The sequence below is a fragment of the Denticeps clupeoides genome, chromosome 9 (genome assembly GCF_900700375.1).
Source record: "Denticeps clupeoides chromosome 9, fDenClu1.1, whole genome shotgun sequence".
In the NCBI taxonomy this organism is placed as follows: Eukaryota; Metazoa; Chordata; class Actinopteri; order Clupeiformes; family Denticipitidae; genus Denticeps; species Denticeps clupeoides.
Window position 1 is genome coordinate 22,028,718 of NC_041715.1, and position 19,106 is coordinate 22,047,823.

General features: G+C 40.9%; 1 protein-coding gene across 4 annotated transcripts in view; it reads left to right on the forward strand.

Moving 5' to 3' along the window:
* The window catches only part of myo16 (myosin XVI), a 120,258-nt gene that overhangs the window by 50,986 nt on the left and 50,166 nt on the right, over window positions 1-19,106 (forward strand). For all 4 annotated transcript variants that reach the window (XM_028990865.1, XM_028990867.1, XM_028990864.1 and 1 more), the window contains exons 8-11: window positions 14,382-14,457; window positions 15,650-15,800; window positions 15,898-16,048; window positions 17,028-17,138. In XM_028990865.1, the coding sequence (XP_028846698.1) occupies window positions 14,382-14,457; window positions 15,650-15,800; window positions 15,898-16,048; window positions 17,028-17,138 (489 nt within the window). The remainder of the gene's footprint in view (window positions 1-14,381; window positions 14,458-15,649; window positions 15,801-15,897; window positions 16,049-17,027; window positions 17,139-19,106) is intronic.

The following is a 19,106-nucleotide window of genomic DNA, read 5'->3' on the forward strand; positions in this document are numbered from 1 at the left end:
TGCAGAAAATTTGACATTTGCCAGATAACACCAAGATTGGCAAATTTGCCACTGCCTCTTCACAGATGAAAGCAGGGTTACACTGGAGACACCATTGAGAATGATCTGCAGCATGACTGATTTGGCAGTGAGTCAGTAATGGTGTGGGGTGGCATTTCTTTGGGGGGCCACACATCCCTCCATGTGCTCGCCAGAGGTAGCCTGACTACCATTAGGTACCGAGATGAGATTGACAGACCCCTTGTGAGATCATATGCTAGACCACATGTAGCTGGAGTGTCAGCAGTACAAGATGTAAAAAATGAAGGGATTGATGCTATGGACTGGCCCGCCCATTCCCCAGACCTGAAACCAATTAAGCACATCTGGGACATCATGCCTCACTCTGTCCACCAACACCATGTTGCAACACAGTCTGTCCAGGAGTTGGTGGATGCTTTTGTCCAGGTCTGGGAGGAGCATTACTGTAGTCGAATCTTGACATTAAAAATGCACGTACCAGTTTTTCTGCAAAAACGTCAGATGGTGACATTTATGTGCAGACTACATGGTTTCCATCATTGAGATTTGAATGCATTAATTAATTTTAACAATATTCAATAGTATTAAATATTATACGTTGTTTTTTTTAATGTTTGCTATTGGTGTCCGTGCAGGGTTGGTGATGATTTTCCAAGAAAAGAAAGTCCAACATGTATAGTGGTGGAAAAGTCCAAAGTAAAGAGCATCTGTCCATGTTTGGAAGTATTAATGTACATGGTTTCATGGTGTACATTGCGTGTCCATTATAATGATACTGGTCCATTAGAAGATCCCTAAAGTTTTAGCCGTTACGGTGGTGATGGTTGTGGTGACCTTCTGGTTGTTTGCATGCTAAGTCATCTTAGCAATTGCCAGGAACCAGAATTTATCTGGTGATCTCTTCACTGGAGTCTGCAGGTGGTCTGTGTGCTTGAATCAGTGACTCGGAGAGAACAAACAGAAGCAGCGGCAGATGGTGGCATTGTGCGACTTTTACTATATTCACTTTTACTTTTTTATAGTGGTATATTTGTGCAACAGTGGCCCCTAGCTAGGACAGCCTAACTAAGATGAATTGAACACTGTCTATTCTTGACTAGGTGACTGTTTGATTAAGTGTGTTTTCAGTTTAGATTTAAACACTGAGACTGTATCTGAGTACCGAACACTGACCGACAGGCCGTTCCACAGCTGCAGAGCTCTAAAAGAGAAGGATCTGCTCCCAGATGTGACATTCTGTACTTTGGGTACCACTAGTGACCAGTAAATGCCACTGAATTAAATGTTGTTGTATTTACCCTTTTAATCATACATTCTATAATGCCTTTCTATAGCACAATATTCGCAGAGGTGGAAAAAGTACTGAAAAATGTAATTAAGTAAAATATTAGAGGTGGCCATAGATTAATTTTCTTAATCTAGAGTAATCTAAATTAATCTAGATTAATCTATTTGAATTCTGCCGAAGGCATTAAGAATATGTGTGCTACCCAAATAATGACTAAAAGTAAGTCTTTGAGAACGGGTTTCTCAAGCCAGGTGGCGCATTAGACCAGGGGCTCATCTCCTGTTTCCAAAATGCATCACAAACTGCTTGAGAAAGCTGTTCTACTATGATAATTAGGGATGAAAATAAATTATGTTCAATAAGATGTACTTGTGTTTACCAACTGTTTATTCAGTTAAATAGCTGCATCCATGTTACCACGTCACAAGTTCGAAGACTCGTTCTCGCCCCCTACAGTGCAATTCGGCTAGGTATACATCCGCGCTAAAATATCAAGGTGAAAGTCATCATAGTGTAGCGGTTCTTTATCTGCGTTGTGTAACTTTTTGATTTCGTTTCTTGAACCACAAATGATGAGCTGGCACCCAAGAGATTTTCTGTGCAAAGTGTATTCTGTACAAAAAGCAAGGTCGCGTCAGAACATCACGTCACACATTGCGTCTTTCTGCACCTCTCTCTCTCACAACTCACGCCATGTGTCCAAGAGAACTGAACATTAACATAAAGCATTTACATTTTACAATACTGCAATATATAATACTAAAAATGAGCACACTGACTGCTGTTTTAAAAAATTAAATAAAGCACGCCACAGATATACAACAGCATTAGACTGTAAAGCTCTTGTTGAGCAATGTAACGTATGGCAGCATTTCTCAACCCTGTTCCTGGATGTCAGCCAAAATACACTCTTTAATTAGGCTCAAGCCTAATTAATTTATTAAAAATAAATAACTCAGAAATCACATGTACATCACTATACTGATGTCAAGACATGGATGGCCTTAAATTTCCTGGACCTAAATGAGCGTAAAACAGAATGTATATTGTTTGTTAGTGGTGACCCCCGTGTTCACCTCGCTTCCATAGCCCCTTGTGAAAAATCATTGATTAAAAACCTAGGTGTAAAAATGGACCTACACTAAAAATTGATATAATGGATAATATTGTAAAATCATGCTTTTTTCAGCTAAAGCACCTGGCCAATGTCAAACCAGCTCTTTCCAAACAAAATCTGGAAAAAGTGATTCACACTTTCATTAAGACCTTAAGTCTTGACTTTTACAATTCATTGTTGTTGTTTTTCAGCCGGATATCTTTAGCTTGCTTTCAAAAAGTACAAAATACAACTGCACATTTTGTCACTGGTACAAACAGGCAAGATCACATAACACCAATCCTATCCTCACTACACTGGCTCCCTGTCTGTTTTAGAGTCTGTTATAAAATTATTTTCTTTGTTTTTAAGTCTGAATTGCTCAGCTCCAGCATTTTTGGCAGACCTACCCCATTCCTACACTCCACCCCATTCTCTCAGGACTTCAGACCAGAGACTGTTGTCTGTTACTAGGTTACATTACAAGCTCAGAGGTTACAGGGCCTTTGCAGTGGCCGCTCCACGTTTATGGAATGAACTACCAATCAGTATTAGGCAGGCCCCGTCAATCACTGTCAAATCTCGTTTAAAAACTAAATTTTACACCCTGGATTTTAACCCAGTGTGATTCTTATTCTGTGTTCTTATACAGTGTCTTATGCAGTCCTTTCAAAACACTTTTACTATGTTGTCTTAAATCTTTTCTGTTTTACTTGATCTTTTGTTTAATTTAAATAGCTACATTTAGTCTTTTTATTCAATTTGTTGTTTTAAAGTGCTTTATAAATAAATAGGTGTTACTTAATGGCCTAATAATGAGTGGGGCAGATTGTGAAGATATGTGGGTTGAAACAAAAACTTCCTTCCAGGAGCATGGTTTGGAAACAGTGATGTATAATATACACAGGCAAAAAGCTTATTGATTGTATTTACAGTGCATCACTTTTTCCACATTTTTTTATGTTGCAACCTTATTATGCAACCAAAATTGATAAAATATTTTTTATTCAGAATTCTACACATAATAGCCCATCATAACAATGTGAAAAAGTTTACTTGATGTTTTAGCAAATTTATTAAAAATAAAAAAAATCATATGTACATAAGTATTCACAGCCTTTGCAATAAAGCTCAAAACTCAGGTGCCTCCTGTTTTCCCTTATCTTTATTGAGATGTTTCTGCAGCTTAATTGAAGTCCATCTGTGAAAGATAATTGGACATGATTTGGACAGACACACACCTGTCTAAGGTCCTACAGTTGACAGTTCATGACAGAGCACAAACCAAGCATGAAGTCAAAGGAGTTGTTGAAGTCCTTGGTGACTTCAACCTTCCATCAGCCCAGCTACAATCATCCTGCCTTCTTCCCCTTCTCCACTCTTTCTCCTTAACCAACATCAACATCTTTCCCACACACAAAGGAGGGAATGTCTTGGACCTGGTCTTCAGTCGTCCTTCTCCAACTTCTGACCTTTCTTCCACTCCCCTTCACATCTCTGACCACCACTTCCTGACCTTTACACTCACTGTACCTACAGGATCCACAACTGTCCCCCGTCCATCCTTCATTAGACAAAACCTTCACACTGTCTCACCTTCATCTGTATCTTCCTGCATTCTTTCACATCTCCCAACCTCTGACTCATTCCTCTCCTTACCACTAGAGACCGCTACTAACTCTCTCCTCACCTCACTTTCCCTTTCCATTGATCAACTCTGTCCTATATCAACTAAACCCAAAAGGACTTCTCCCACTGCGCCCTGGCTCTCCGATACATTGCGTAGCAATCGAAGAGTTCTTCGAGCAGCGGAGAGAAAATACAAGAAATCTCAACTTGACTCAGACCTACTGGATTACCAGAATCTTCTGCGCAAATTTTCTACTAACCTCACTACTGCTAAAACTGCTTTCTACAAAGCAAAACTAGAAGCCTCTGCCCACAACCCTCAAAACAATCTTCTTATCCCTACTCAACCCCCCGACTCCCCCTGCCCCAACTTCATTAACAGCTGATGATTTTGCCAACTTCTTCACAGGGAAGATTGAAAAAATCTGTGAGACATTCTCCACCACTAATCCTACTCTTCCTTCTGAAAATTCGACAACTACTCTAAATCAATTTGCTAAGATCACATCTGATGAAATCATTCAGATTATATCCCCAGGCAACCCAACCACCTGTCCACTAGATCCAATACCTTCTGCAATGTTTCAAACTATCTCCCCTGACCTCATCCCTTTCATTTCTTATATCATAAACAGCTCAATCTCATCTGGCCACGTACCATCCGCCTTCAAAACAGCCAGGGTTCTTCCAATCCTAAAGAAACCCACTGCTGATCCTACAGACATTAACAATTACAGACCAGTTTCCCTCCTCTCATTTCTATCCAAAATCCTTGAGCGCTGTGTCTACAACCAGCTATCACTCCATTTATCACAGAACAACCTCCTGGATCCTAACCAGTCTGGCTTCAGAACAGCTCATTCCACCGAGACTGCCCTTTTGGCGGTTACCGAGCAGCTACATGCAGCCAGATTGGCAAAACTGTCATCAGTTCTTATTCTCCTTGACCTGTCTGCTGCATTTGACACCGTTAACCACAAGACTCTCTTGGCAATCCTGAAAAGGCTTGGAATTCGGGGCTCAGCATGGCAGTGGTTTGCTTCCTACCTTGATGAGCGATCTTACCAAGTGACTTGGAAAGGATCCACCTCTACCTCACGTAGACTCTCCACTGGTGTCCCTCAAGGCTCGGTGCTAGGTCCTCTCCTTTTCTCCCTCTACACGAGATCACTTGGTGAGGTCATTTCCTCACATGGATTATCCTACCACTGCTATGCTGACGACACACAACTCCTCTTCTCCTTTCCTCCCTCTGATCTTCATGCTGCTTCCAAAATCTCTGCATGTCTAACAGACATCTCGTCTTGGATGGCAGCCCATCACCTCCAACTCAATCCCACCAAAACTGAACTAATATTCATTCCAGCAGATTCTTCACCACATCAGGATCTTGCTATTTACCTAGACAACTCGCAGCTCTCTCCTTCTGCAACAGCCCGCAACCTTGGCGTAACAATAGACAACCAACTCTCCTTCTCAACTCACATCAGCAATCTTTCCCGCTCATGTAGATTCCTTCTCTACAATATCAGACGAATCCGCCCTTACCTGTCAACCCAGGCCACCCAACTACTGGTTCAGTCCTTAGTAATCTCACGACTGGACTACTGCAACTCCCTTCTAGCTGGTCTACCACTATGTACCCTCCGACCTCTTCAACTCATACAAAATGCAGCAGCACGACTGATCTTCAACCTTCCCAAATTCTCCCATACCACCCCTCTGCTACGTTCCCTTCACTGGCTCCCAGTAGCTGCACGCATCAGGTTCAAAATACTGATGCTGGCCTACAAAGCCAAACATGGAGCAGCACCATCCTACCTCACAGCCCTTATTACACCCCGCACTGCACCTCGTTTACTCCGAGCCTCCAGTACTGCTCGCCTGGTCCCTCCATCTCTGAAGGTAAAAGGAAAACATTAATCTAGACTCTTCTCCGTCTTGGCCCCTCGGTGGTGGAATGAACTTCCCCTCGAGGTCAGAACAGCTCAGTCACTGAGCACCTTCAAACGACAGCTCAAGACCTTCCTCTTTAAAGAATATTTAGATTAAATTATAATTTTCTTGTTGTCGAACTTTGTGTACAGAATCTACAACAGAGTGAATTAAATAGATGTATTCATAGTTGGGGTCCTAGTGAACCGGAATTGATCTCTTCATTGATGGTAACTTGAAAGCACGTTGTAAGTCGCTCTGGATAAGGGCGTCTGCCAAATGCCGTAAATGTAAATGTAAATGTCTGTAGACCTCCGAGACAGGATTGTCTCAAGGCAAAAATTTTGGGAAGGTCAAAGGAGTTGTCTGTCAAAAAAATTTGCTTCCTTGAAGGTCCCAGTGAGCACAATTGCCTCCATCATCCGTAAGTGGAAGAAGTTCAAAATGACCAGGAGTCTTCCTAAAGTAGGCCAGCCACCTAAACTAAGCAATAAAGTGAGATGACCCTTAATCAGGGAGGTGATCAAGAACCCGATGGCCAGAAGCTCCAGAGGTTCTCTGTTGACAGAGGACAAACTTCAAGGTCAACCATCTCTTCCACGTATCAGGCCTGTATGGAAGAGTGGCCAGATGGAAACCCCTCCTTAGTAAAAGGCACATAATAGCACATCTGGAGGGAACCAGGCACTGCTTATCAGTGGCAGTGGTGGCCTAGCGCTTAAGGAAGCGACCCCGTAATCAGAAGGTTGCAGGTTCGAATCCCGATCCGCCAATGTGCCACTGAGGTGCCACCGAGCAAAGCACCGTCCCCACACACTGCTCCCCGGGCACCTATCATGGCTGCCCACTGCTCACTCAGGGTGATGGATTAAATGCAGAAGAAAAATTTCACTGTGTCCACCGTGTGCTGTGTTGCTGTGTATCACATGTGACAATCACAATCACTAGGCCAATACATCCCTAAAGTAAAGCATGATGGTGGCAGCATCATGCTGTGGAGATGTTTTTCAGCTGCAGTAACTGGGAGACTAGTCAGGATAGAGAAAAATATGACTGTAGCAATGTACAGAGAAATCCTGGATGAAAACTTGCTCCAGAGCGCTCTTGAACTCTGGACAATATTAAAGGAGTGGCTTTAGGACAACTCAGTGAATGTCTTTGAGTGGCCCAGCCTGAGCCCAATGTTTTGATTGAACATCTCTGGAGAAAATTTAAAATGGATTCCAGGATTTTCATGGGCTGTTATGTTGCATTTTGCCCAGATACAATAATTCTGGATTCTATTGTGTAGGCCTTTTCTTTTTTTAATTGTCTGGAAATTGATTGGCTCTAGGACCCAGTGCTTGTTTCATATTGAGGTGCTAATCTACTGTTTTATGACAGTAGAATATATTAATTATGTTTTTGCTTAAACAACTATAAAGTTGGTCTCAAACCATGTGCACTGTCATCAGCACAAAACAGTCTGATAAACAATAAAATTCACCGTCCCCTCTGGTTTGTTTGTTTTTACAACTCGACTACTGATTATACATAGTTACAGACGTGTTTTTTTCAATGTAGCGAAGTAAAAGATTTAGGTAAAAATCTACTTGAGTAAAATGAATTTGCCTAGTTCAACTACTCAATTACAGTAGCATGAGTAAATGTAATTTGTTTCTTTCCACCTCTAAATATTCCAGATATTTTAGTGCCATTTTCTATATTGTTTAACAATATTATAAATAGGATAGGATAGGATAGGATAGGATAGATTGGAACATTCAAATTGATGTTTAGACTTCGGATGATGTGACTGTTTGGTGTGAATGCAGACTGTGCAACACTGTAGTGATATAGACAGACTAAGCACTCAATGTACTTTTCAAGTCATTCACATTTATTTTGTGTGAGTTAAAAGGATACTCAGGTGTCCTGTGTTGGAAAAAAGGCGATTGGAGTATGTATTTTTAGTTTTTTTTTGGAAGCATTATAAATGATCTGAACTACGGTTGTTAGGTGGAGAAGAGAAGGCTTAAAATTCCAGTGGCTCATGAGGCACCACGCAGCAGAAAACAATAGTGTTTCAGGTTGCCATGGTGATGGCCCCCTCCCCAACAATGGGTTGTGAAAGTGAAATGAGGCCTCTGCATTTAACCCATCCCCTTAGGGAGCAGTGGGGGACGGTGCTTTTGCTCAGTGGCACCTTGGAGGCTCAGGATTCAAACCTTCTGATTACGGGTCTGCATCCTTATCCGCTATGCCACCACTGCCCCAGGACATAGCAGGCTTGAGTATGGACCTCTAGTCTCTTACTTTCCACGAGGCAGCTTTTTACCTAATATCGTGGTATTTGCCAGTCCAATGAATCATCATTTTGACAATTTTGCTTTAATTTGCAAATGTTTTAAGCAAGTGTCATTAAAGTGCTATACATTAACAATGCTTTAAACATGGAAGTGTTTGTTATTTTTTCTTTTAAAAAAACTGTAATGAAGAAAAGGCAGAAGTTATGGTTTTTGGTTAAAGTGGACACTGATCTTAGGTGAGATTCAAATGATTGTTAAATCTAGCTTTTTCCAACTCAGAAAGGTGGCCAGTTCTTTGCATTAACAATTATTCATGCCTTTGTTACCTCTCATTTCGCTTACTGTGATTAATTCTATGTTGGGGTCTATGTGGCTCCTCCATAATACAAAATTAGTCATTTGGCAAATGTAAACATTTCACGTTTTTTACCTATTTCCTGTTTGTTACCCCTTTGTTACCTCTCAATTGGCTTACTGTAATTAATTCTATGTTGGGGTTAGTGGCTCCTCCATAATACAAAATTTGTCATTTGGCATATGTAAACATTTCCCGTTTTAGCCTCGCTCTGGGTGCATTTTAGGATTTTCTTTTGAAGCCCTTAATGGACTTGCCCAACCCTACCTGTTTCAGATCCCCCTGCTCTCAGATGAGATCATTGGCTTCTTTGGTCTGTGCCTATAACTTAATGTAAGCAGAGGCAAATAGGTTTTTGCTGTTACAGCTTATATCATGCCTTTGCACAGCAATCAATCTTTTTTTTATTTGTATCTTTATTCTTAAGTCTATTGGCCTTTGGCAATCTTGACATAGTTTAATTTTATCTTTATATATGCTTTTATGAATACTTAGATTTGTTAGTATTTTACGCTTTGTGACAGCTGTCTTTAATTAAAAAAACTAAGTGTTATTATTAAGATTATTAATAAGCCATCTGATTTCACAGCATTTAACACACATGAAACTTTTGAACAGTACTGTATATTAAATAAAATGAGAATAAAGTGAGTCTGTTAATAATCCTTACAAGCAAGTTTAAGCAAGATTTTTGCTTTTGTCATTAATGCACACTAAATAGAAATGTACTAGAGAACTTAAATGCACAATGTACACAAATGTACATATCATTTTTGCATAATTGCAGTGCATAGATATCAGCATGTTTATTTATGTGAATATTTAAGTGAAAAATTAAAAATGTTCTTGAAAAGTAGTTCATAGTTTAAAAGCGTGATTAAATACTTGAGGAATATGTGGTAAAATGCTCGATATACTGTTGATAATTATACACAGTACTCAAGTTGATGGGGATGAAGTTGGATGTCATCCCCCCCGAAATTAAATCAGTCCAAATAAAAACTAGGAGGAATCAGATTCCTACTGTAGCAGAAAGACTTTTACTGTAGCCATGAGAGAAAGTTACAATCAGATGGAAGCACACAAATTGGTATTTGAATGAAAATTCCAAACCTGACTGCTTTGGGAGGAAATCTGAGTATCTGATACGTAACATCCACACCATACGTTCTGTTTTAGGACAGTAGAATATATTAATTATGTTTTTGCTTAAACAACTCTAAAGTTGGTCTCAAACCATGTGCACTGTCATCAGCACAAAACAGTCTGATAAACAATAAAATTCACCGTCCCCTCTGGTTTGTTTGTTTTTACAACTTGACTACTGATTATACGTAGTTGTATATGTGAAAACATTGGATAAATTGAAAATAAAAAAACTCACACAATCAGTCACACAGATTTGATTTATACATTTTATACAGTACTTTTTTTACTATGTGTATGTCACAAAGTGCCTAAAAAGAGGAACGCATTAATGTGGTAAAGCATGTAAAACAGGTTGGTACTGCCATGTTTTTACAATGCTCCATGTATTATGTGTCTTAAGAACATAAAATATATAACAGAGGTTTTAACATGACTGAAGGACATGGTTTAGAAATGCTTTACAGTTTCGACTACCTCCACCTCAGATCCTCTGTGACAGGGGTGGAGGAGGAGCATGCTTCCTGAAGTCCACGATCATCTTCTTTGTTTTTGTGATATTAAGCTGTAGATGATTTAGCTCACACCACTCAACAAAGCTGTCCACCACCCTCCTGTATTCCTCCTCATGTCCGTCTCTGATAAAGCCCACAATGGCAGAATCGTCTGAGAATTTCTGCAGGTGACATGACTGGGGCTTGTACCTGAAGTCAGACGTGTAGAGGGTGAAGAAGAAGGGTGATAGTACAGTCCCTTGTGGCGCCCCCATGCTGCTCAAGATGTTGTCCGAGCGGCAGCTCTTCAGCCAGACATGCTGTGGTCGATTTGTTAGATAGTCCATAATCCAAGCTACCAGTGGAGCATCTACCTGCATTTCAGTGAGCTTATTCCCCAGCAGTGATGGTCTGATCATGTTAAAAGCACTAGAGAAGTCAAAAAACATGACCCTCACAATGTTCCCAAAGGTATCCAAGTGAGAATGAGTCTGGTCCAGCAGGTAGATGATGGCATCTTCCACGCCAATACGAGGTCTATAAGCAAACTGTAGGGGATCCATCCACGGCTCCACAGTCAGACGCAACTGTTTCAGGATGAGTCTCTCCAGCATCTTCATGACGTGTGAAGTTAGGGCCACTGGCCTGTAGTCACCAGGGGACGATTTTGAGCTCCTTCTGCACTACTCTTAGCTGTTCTTTGTCCCCGTTTATGAAGGCTCTCTTTTTCTTGTTCAGTGTGGCTTTGATGTCTTTAGTTACCAAGGTTTATTGTTGGGGAAGCAATTTAATGTTTTTTGGGGGAACAACAGTGTCCACACAGAAGTTTATATAGTCCGTAACACAGCTTGTCAGTTCATCAATATTGTCCCCATGAGGGTTGCAGAGAACATCCCAGTCAGTCACCTCAAAACATCCCTGCAGGGTCTCCTCTGTCTCCCGTGTCCATCTTGAAACAGTTTTTGTTACAGCAGGTTGTCTCTGGACGACAGGTTTGTAACAGGGCTGGAGGTGGACAAGATTGTGGTCAGCCCTGCCCAGGGATGGGAGAGGGATGGAGGTGTATGCCTCTGCAGTATTGGCATAGATCAGGACCTCAGCCACCCCAACAATGGACTCTTCTCTCTGCTGCGATCAGGGAAGCGCTTTCGCTCCCTGAAGTCCAACACAGAGAGAATGAGGAGGAGCTTCTTCCTGCAGGCTGTCCGAGTCCTCAACAACAACGCTACATAGAACTCCAATACACTCCAGCACTTTCACTTTCAGTCACTCTAGACTCTTTGCACAAAATCACTTTGCACAAACTTTGTGCTTTTTTCTTTTTGCACATTCTCAGCTCGTTTTACTTTTTTTTATTTATCTTATACATTGTCTTTCACTCATGTGCACACCTTCATCCTACCTGTTACACATATTTTATGTTAAAGACGTAAAAGTTTAATATTTGGTTATGTTTGCAATATTTGCATATTGGTCTTCATTGTATACTTGCAACATTTGCAATACATTTCACTGCATATCATACCGTGTATGACTATGAATGTGACAAATAAAATTTGAATTTTGAAATGTGAATTTTGTGTGAAGTCTGCAACACAATTATTCGATTATTTTTCTTATACTTTGTTGTAGTGCACTTTTTATATTATTATTTTTTTAATGAAAAACCTGTTTTACCTGCTTGGCCAAGCCATTTCTAGGTTGCAAACTTGCTGATGAAACAATTTTTCACTACTACGGCCACCCAGAAGACATATTGTCAGACCGTGGCCCCCAAATGGAGTGCTCTTTTCTGGAGTTTGGGAGTACAGGTGAACCTTACTTTGAGTTATGAGCCACAGTCAAATTGGCAGATGGAGAGGATAAATCAGAACTAGTATACCTTTCAGGACATCCACCAAATCGATTGGACCCGTTACCTGCCCTGGGCAGAATATGCACAAAATTCCCCCAGGAATGTGTCTACTGGCTTAACACTGTTCCACTGTGTCCTGGGTAATCAGCCACCTTTGTTCCCATGGGATGAGGCCCCAACTGGCATACTGGCTGTTTCCAATTGGTACTGCCAGGCCGAGCATGTGTGGAAGGGAACCCACATGCATTGAAAAAGCCATTCATCACCAGAAGGAGCAGGCTTCATCACCGTCGGAACCCTCCTAAATACCAGCCTGGGGACAGTGTGTGGCTCCCAACCAGGGACCTCAATCTCCACCTGTCCGCAATTTACATTTACATTTACATTTACATTTACGGCATTTGGCAGACGCCCTTTTCCAGAGCGACTTACAACGTGCTTTCAAGTTACCATCAATGAATTCATGCAATTCCTGCAAAACATGTTTGCCAAAAAGCAGCATAAACTAAGCTGTTGTTATACAATAAAATGGCATTAAAAATGGCGTTGTGGATCTTTAAACTGTTTTACTCTGTTAAAAATGCCAGTCATATGCAAGGGCTGTTAAAAGCAGTGTTCTTAACACTTTTTACACCATTAGTTGTCACCAAGGAAAGGTGTAAAAGCGTTTTCTTATTGAAACTAATTGTTTCGCCACTATTGGTAGCCAGGGTGAAAATTGTTCAGCAACAAGCTCTTTTGAATGGAATGGCCAGGAGATGTTTTATCTTGGGTTGCAAATGATTATGGTTATCATATTTAAATTATGATTTGTAATTTCATATGCAAGGTAAAATTGCAATGCTCAGCTGACTGAAGAGTTCATGATCGCATTCAGCCTCTCCCTGAATGTTCTGTTACACCTGCGAATGACAATCAACCAGTTGCCCTGCTGATGAAGTTGGTCAGGAACTCCCCTGCTCTGTGCTGGGCTTCCTGGATACTGTGAAATGTGTATATCATCACAGGAGGTTCACTGGTGACACCACAGCTTTCAGTCCTCTCTTTCTTGTGAGAGGGAACATATGTGAGAATGCTGGATAAACATTATTTTCCACTTTCATCATTAACCAGTGAATATTGACCCACTTGCAAGATTTTTATAATTAAGTTTATCCAACTGTTTTGTGCATTATACAACTTCAACCTTTTAATAGCTTTTTTCTACATTATGAGTTGTGGTTTATTCGGGGCATAATTTTGGGCATTATTCTGGGCCAGCTGTACCAACAGAGCATCTAGCAAGTTTGGACTGGACACTTTTGAGGCAGTGGTGGATAGGGGGCTTCTGAGTAAACTGTTATCTACAGTGCATCCTGAAATAATTCACAGTGCAACACTCTGGCTAGGTTTCATGTTTGGAGAAAACCAGACAATTGTCCTGTGAATGTCCTTGAGTGGCCCAGCCAGAGCCCATATAAATAAAAAATAAATTATGGGAAAATGAATGGAAACAATGGTGATGAGCAAGAATTTCCTCACTCTATCAGGGCTCTAGAGTGCTCCAGTACGACCTGATTTTTAGTAGTCACACCATTGGGAAATTGGGAATCAGGATGTCTTTTTGCAATGATGAAATGATCATGACATCTGAGAATGTATATGTTAATCTTTTCAGAAAATATTGATAATTTATTTAAAAACCTATTAAATAGATGGATATGTTTCTGTTGCATTAATTTGGTTTTATTGTTCTGTCTCTCTGTTCAACTATGCCTACCTATGATCAAATCAGAGAAGTGGGCAAACTTGCAAAATCAGCAGGGGATTCAATAATTATTTCCCCCTTTGTATTATGGTCCTGGAGTTGCCTAGTCAGTCTCCAGACCTTAATCCCATAGAAGATCTGAGGGAGCTGAAGGTTCGAGTTTACAAATATCAGCGGCAAATCATTAATTACTTGGAGAGGATCTGGAAACCGGAGTGAGACAAAAAGCTCTATGAGATATTTGCAAAATTTGTGGCAACTACAAAGTAATTGCCACAAAGTAACCTACTAAAGCACATTTGTACTCATGAAAGTGTTAAATAATTTATAACTCATTTTAAATGCATTTTTCTACATTTTTTTTTAAATAAACATACCATTGAAATTATAGACTAATCATTTCTTTGTTAGTGGACAAACTTTTTACCCTGACATTATGTAATCTGTTATATGATGTGTAGAGTCTCCTGTTGTACCCTTTTATAATCTCATTATAATCTCAGTTTGTGTGTGTATGTGTTTTACAGACATGCATTGTGAACCAACTGCTAAAGTACAAAGCCAACCCCACTGTTCTTAACTGCAACCAGGACAAACCTTCAGGTACATAAACTCCATACACACATACATATCTCAGACTGTTTTTGTACACATAACAGACAGAGACTACAGAATCTTTAAACATTGCTCACAGAACAAATCAAAACACAAATTAACAAATTAGTCCACCTTGCCAGTAGTGACATGCAGTGTGGAGAGGAGGAGGCAAACCGTGAAATCATGCTGATGCTGCGATTTTCATCTTACCTTCCAATTATTAACTTCCAGTATTTTATTCTATGTCCGGTTGCCTGACTGTATGTTCAGACATACTGTATAAGTCACACATTACTTTCAGTTATTGTAACTCAACTAAAGGTAACCACAGCAAAATGATAACTGTCCATCGAATATGCTTTTGAACAGACCTACTGTGGCACTTCAGATAAATACACACAAAATACCTGTGCATTGTTCACAAAACATGTACCAAAAACTAACCAAAACCCTGGCCCATAAACAGTGTACTGTGGGATACCTGTACTGTTGCACCCCTAATTGAAACTACCATTACTACCAGTGTGTCCCTGAGCAAGACACTTAACCATGACACTTAAGTAAAACAGTTAAGTTAAAGTAAAACATAAAGTATAAAGTTACTGGACTCCATGTCCATGTCTAAGCAGAGAAAACTAATTCCTTCCCCCCCTGAGGGTTGTGTGTGTTTATAAGAGACACAGTTAGTGTGTGCATGTGGGCCCATGTACATGCATCTTCATTGTACTTCACTTCCCCACAATGTCACCTTCTCCAGAAAGTGAGAGGAAATGGTGCCCATCCACAAACCCCTCATAGCACATTATGATAGAGAGGGATTTTCAGTCTTGCTGTCAGTTGTGTAGAACAAGTGAGGATCATTTGAGTGTGTATTAGAGCATTAATAGAGCATGTTCGGATGCTGTCAGTGTGAGGTTTACTGAAGGGATTCAGTATCTTAGAGGAGACTGGCCTCTTCTAAACAGAAAGGATCTTTTCTGGTGATAGAGACATTTACTGGATTACCGTTAATTGGTATAAACAGTTTGTTACAGATTTCCTGACTTCTGAAATCAAAACTGAAAAAACTGTGATTAGTTTTACAGAAATATAAATATATAACATGAACTGAATTTGTAGAACTACAAATGTACTTTTTAAACTGTCAGTAGGATATAATCTGTTGCTTAACATTTGCTTCTGATTCAAACACCTGCAGATGTTGCAGCATCAGACCAAATTGCTAACATTCTCCTGAAGGCAGAGGAATTGTGGATGCAGCATCAAATGAGCACTGTTGTGACTATGCATTCAACATATGAGCAAGAGGATGAGCTGACTCCTGATGTGTCCACACCCATGATAAAAATGTATGTCCTGTTGTAAGATGACTGATTTGTAAACATTCTTTAAATACATTTAAATCTGAGTTGTGATAGAGCTGCAATGTTCTACTTTTGATGGTAGGACCCCTCTCTCAGTGCCCATCTCTAAATGGGACAGTCTACTGGAGAAGGTCCACATGTTCAGTAATGCAGCTGGAGCTCTGACCCATCAGCCCCCACAGGACAGTCACCTGGATGGAGCTTACAGCAGTGGGCTTGGCAAACTGGAGCAGGTATGACACACAACAAGCTCATACAAATATAGCAAGTAACAAAATCCACCAGTCTCTGCATATTCAGTACAACACCTCTAAGAGCCTCTATTTTCAAAGCACTATAACAGGTGATGTCCTTCAGGGTAGTGGTGCCATTTCTATGTTTTGCAAGCCCCATGATTGTCACTCATCTGCTTAAAGGTTCCTGCTATGTCTTTCTATTGTCATCACAATGCAGTTGAAGAATGCTGTGAAGCAGGGTCCTGGTGTTCTAAGAGTGGAGTAGCTCAGTCCAGGGCTTGGTTGGTCAGCCTAGAGACTACATTAACAACAGTGGTCTCCCCGTCCATGATCTGTGCCGAACTCTGTCGTAAAGCAGCGGTGGGGCCAACCCTGATAGGTTTGGAGAGTTGGCTTGTGGGTGGCTGAGAGGGTTCTGGTAGGGGCTGGTGAAGAAATCTAAACTGTCTCTACCTTGATGGCATGGCAGCATTTGCCATCTTTAGAAAAGGGTCTTGCACAGCGGGATCGTCAGATAAAAAGAGCAGGTAGAAAAAGCAACGTGTATGCATTCAGGATCATCAAGGATCATCATAAACAGGAGCAGACAGTGATAAATAAATACATTTGTCAGGCTGGGCTACAGAATGTTCAGATCCAACCACTGGGGGCTGGCCTTACCTCACGCTACATATCACTACATGCCAAATTATTCCCCCAAACTACAGCCACACTGTCCACTGGAAGTGAAGGTCACACAGCTAAAACCACCTTCCCATGCACCAGCTCTGACTTTGCAATTCAATGACTAAAAGAGTACAACAATTGTCTAAAAAGGACAAAATCAAATATGAAGGATTTCATTTACATGTACCATCCTGAGCCGTAACTCCTTAAAATAAAAGAGCAAAATTATCTTCTGCTGAATGTGAGTGTGAATATAGTTACATGCTTTCATTTAATGGCACTTCTGCTGGTCGCTGCTATGTTTCTCCAGGTAAAGCTGATGCCTCCAGCGCCCAGCGATGACCTGGCCTCTCTGAGTGAACTCACAGACCGTAGCCTTTTGTATGAGATGCAGAAACGCTTTGGAAATGATCAGATTTATGTAAGTGTTAAAAGTTTCTCTTGATTAGCTTGCACCAATTAAGTTTGAGCAGTTTGTACAGCCACATTATAATCTTAGCTCAAAATGTTGTGATGGAGGTGTCTGCTGGTATTATTCCAGTGCCAATCTCAGGTATTTCCTTTTTTTGTATTTGTAACTGTGTTCTGATTTGCTTGAATGTTTCATGGGATGTTTGTTGGGTATATTTACATTTATGGCATTTATCAGACGCCCTTATCCAGAGCAACTTACAATGAGTAGTTACAGGGACAGTCCCCCCTGGAGCAACTTAGGGTTGCTCAGGGACACAATGGTAGTAAGTGGGATTTGAACCTGGGTCTTCTGGTTCGAAGGCAAGTGTGTTACCCACTAGGCTACTGCCATGTATTTATTGGTGGTCAAATTCATGCTCAGTAATTATCGAGATACCTTAATAGGGTTTTGTAGTTAATTTTATACATGGTGGATGGTGGATGAAGGGAGAGATTCTTATTCAGAAGACCATGCTTTTGGCCCAGGAAATGTGGATTGTACATTTCAGATAATATGTAATATTACTGGCCCACCAGTATTTTCTGGCTGAAATGATCTTTGTGAGATTGCAGAACACAGACACATGCACATACACAACAACACAACAGTATTTGGGGGCAGGCCTAGCCCTCTGTTTGCAAGACCAGTAGCTGCTGGATGGCAGCTCTGAAGTCTCTTATTTGGGATCAGCAATTCGAAACAGAATTGGAGACATGTCTGCCTATGCAGACAAATGAACATACAAACACTTAAACATGAGAAATTACACAGAAAAAATCCTTTCTAACATTTAGGGATGTTCTCCATAGATTGATGATGATGAAAGCCCTTTATTGTTGCAATACACCACGTCACTAGCCACAAGTATCAGCAAAACCCCATCAACCCGACCATACAGGAATGGTGAGGAATGCACAGAGTCTGACAACCTCTCCCTCTGGGGGTGCTTTTGAATCAATAGTGGCCTTGGCCGAGGCCAGAGCTGATTGGGGAAGCCAAAAGAAGGTAGGATAAGTTGTTTGGGTGTCCGGGTGGAAAGTTGCAATGTCAGATCACTGTCCATGCTGGTCTCCGACCAATTCTCTTCAGAGCTGTGACTTTCTCTGAGATGGTATCTAGACTATGATAAATAGTTACAGTGATGTCCAATCTGTGATCAAATGTCACAGTCTGCCCACTCCTTCAATCATTCCAACCAGCCTTGTGGGGTTTTGAGTGGCTGTCACCGTTTCCTTCAATTTTTGATAAACCAGGGCAATGCCTTATCCAATCAGCACAAGACCTGTTATCATGGTTCTTAATTGTTAGGTATCCTCGATGTCCACTACGGAAAGATGTTCTGGCAGGACAGTCAGGTTACCCTGCACCTGGGCTTCTCTTCAAGGTGATGGTGTCAGTTGCGTTGATCAAATCCATGATTTCCTTAGTTTGTAGAGCAGGGCTGGGAGAATATCTACAGGTATGAGACAATATACTAGACAAAACAGGAGAAGAAAAGCAGAGACGATAAGAGGAGGAATGGAGAGCCACTTGCTGAGAGCCAAGTGAGCAAAAGGAGGCTAAGTGAGCCAAATCTCATTGCATGTGATTGCTGGATCATTTAATCTCTCCTGGCATCATTTCCACCATTCCCTCTCTCTCTGTTGGTGCTATCTAGCCTGTAGCTCACAGTAGGAGACCCACAGCTGCTTGCTGACAGCAGAAGCCCAAATATATGTGTAATGTCCACCGCTGTACATGAGGTCTGCCACTACTGAGAACAAGCTTGAAAGCAAGCTCTCATTTCTGAAAGTTCTCCTCTGAGTTCATGAAAACAATCTGTAAATAAACTGTACAGTTATCTATGTAATCCCCTGCATTAAATTTGAACTTTAAAGTATGCAACATCATCAATTTGAGAACAAGTGTCCAATCAACTTTAATTTATACAGTGCT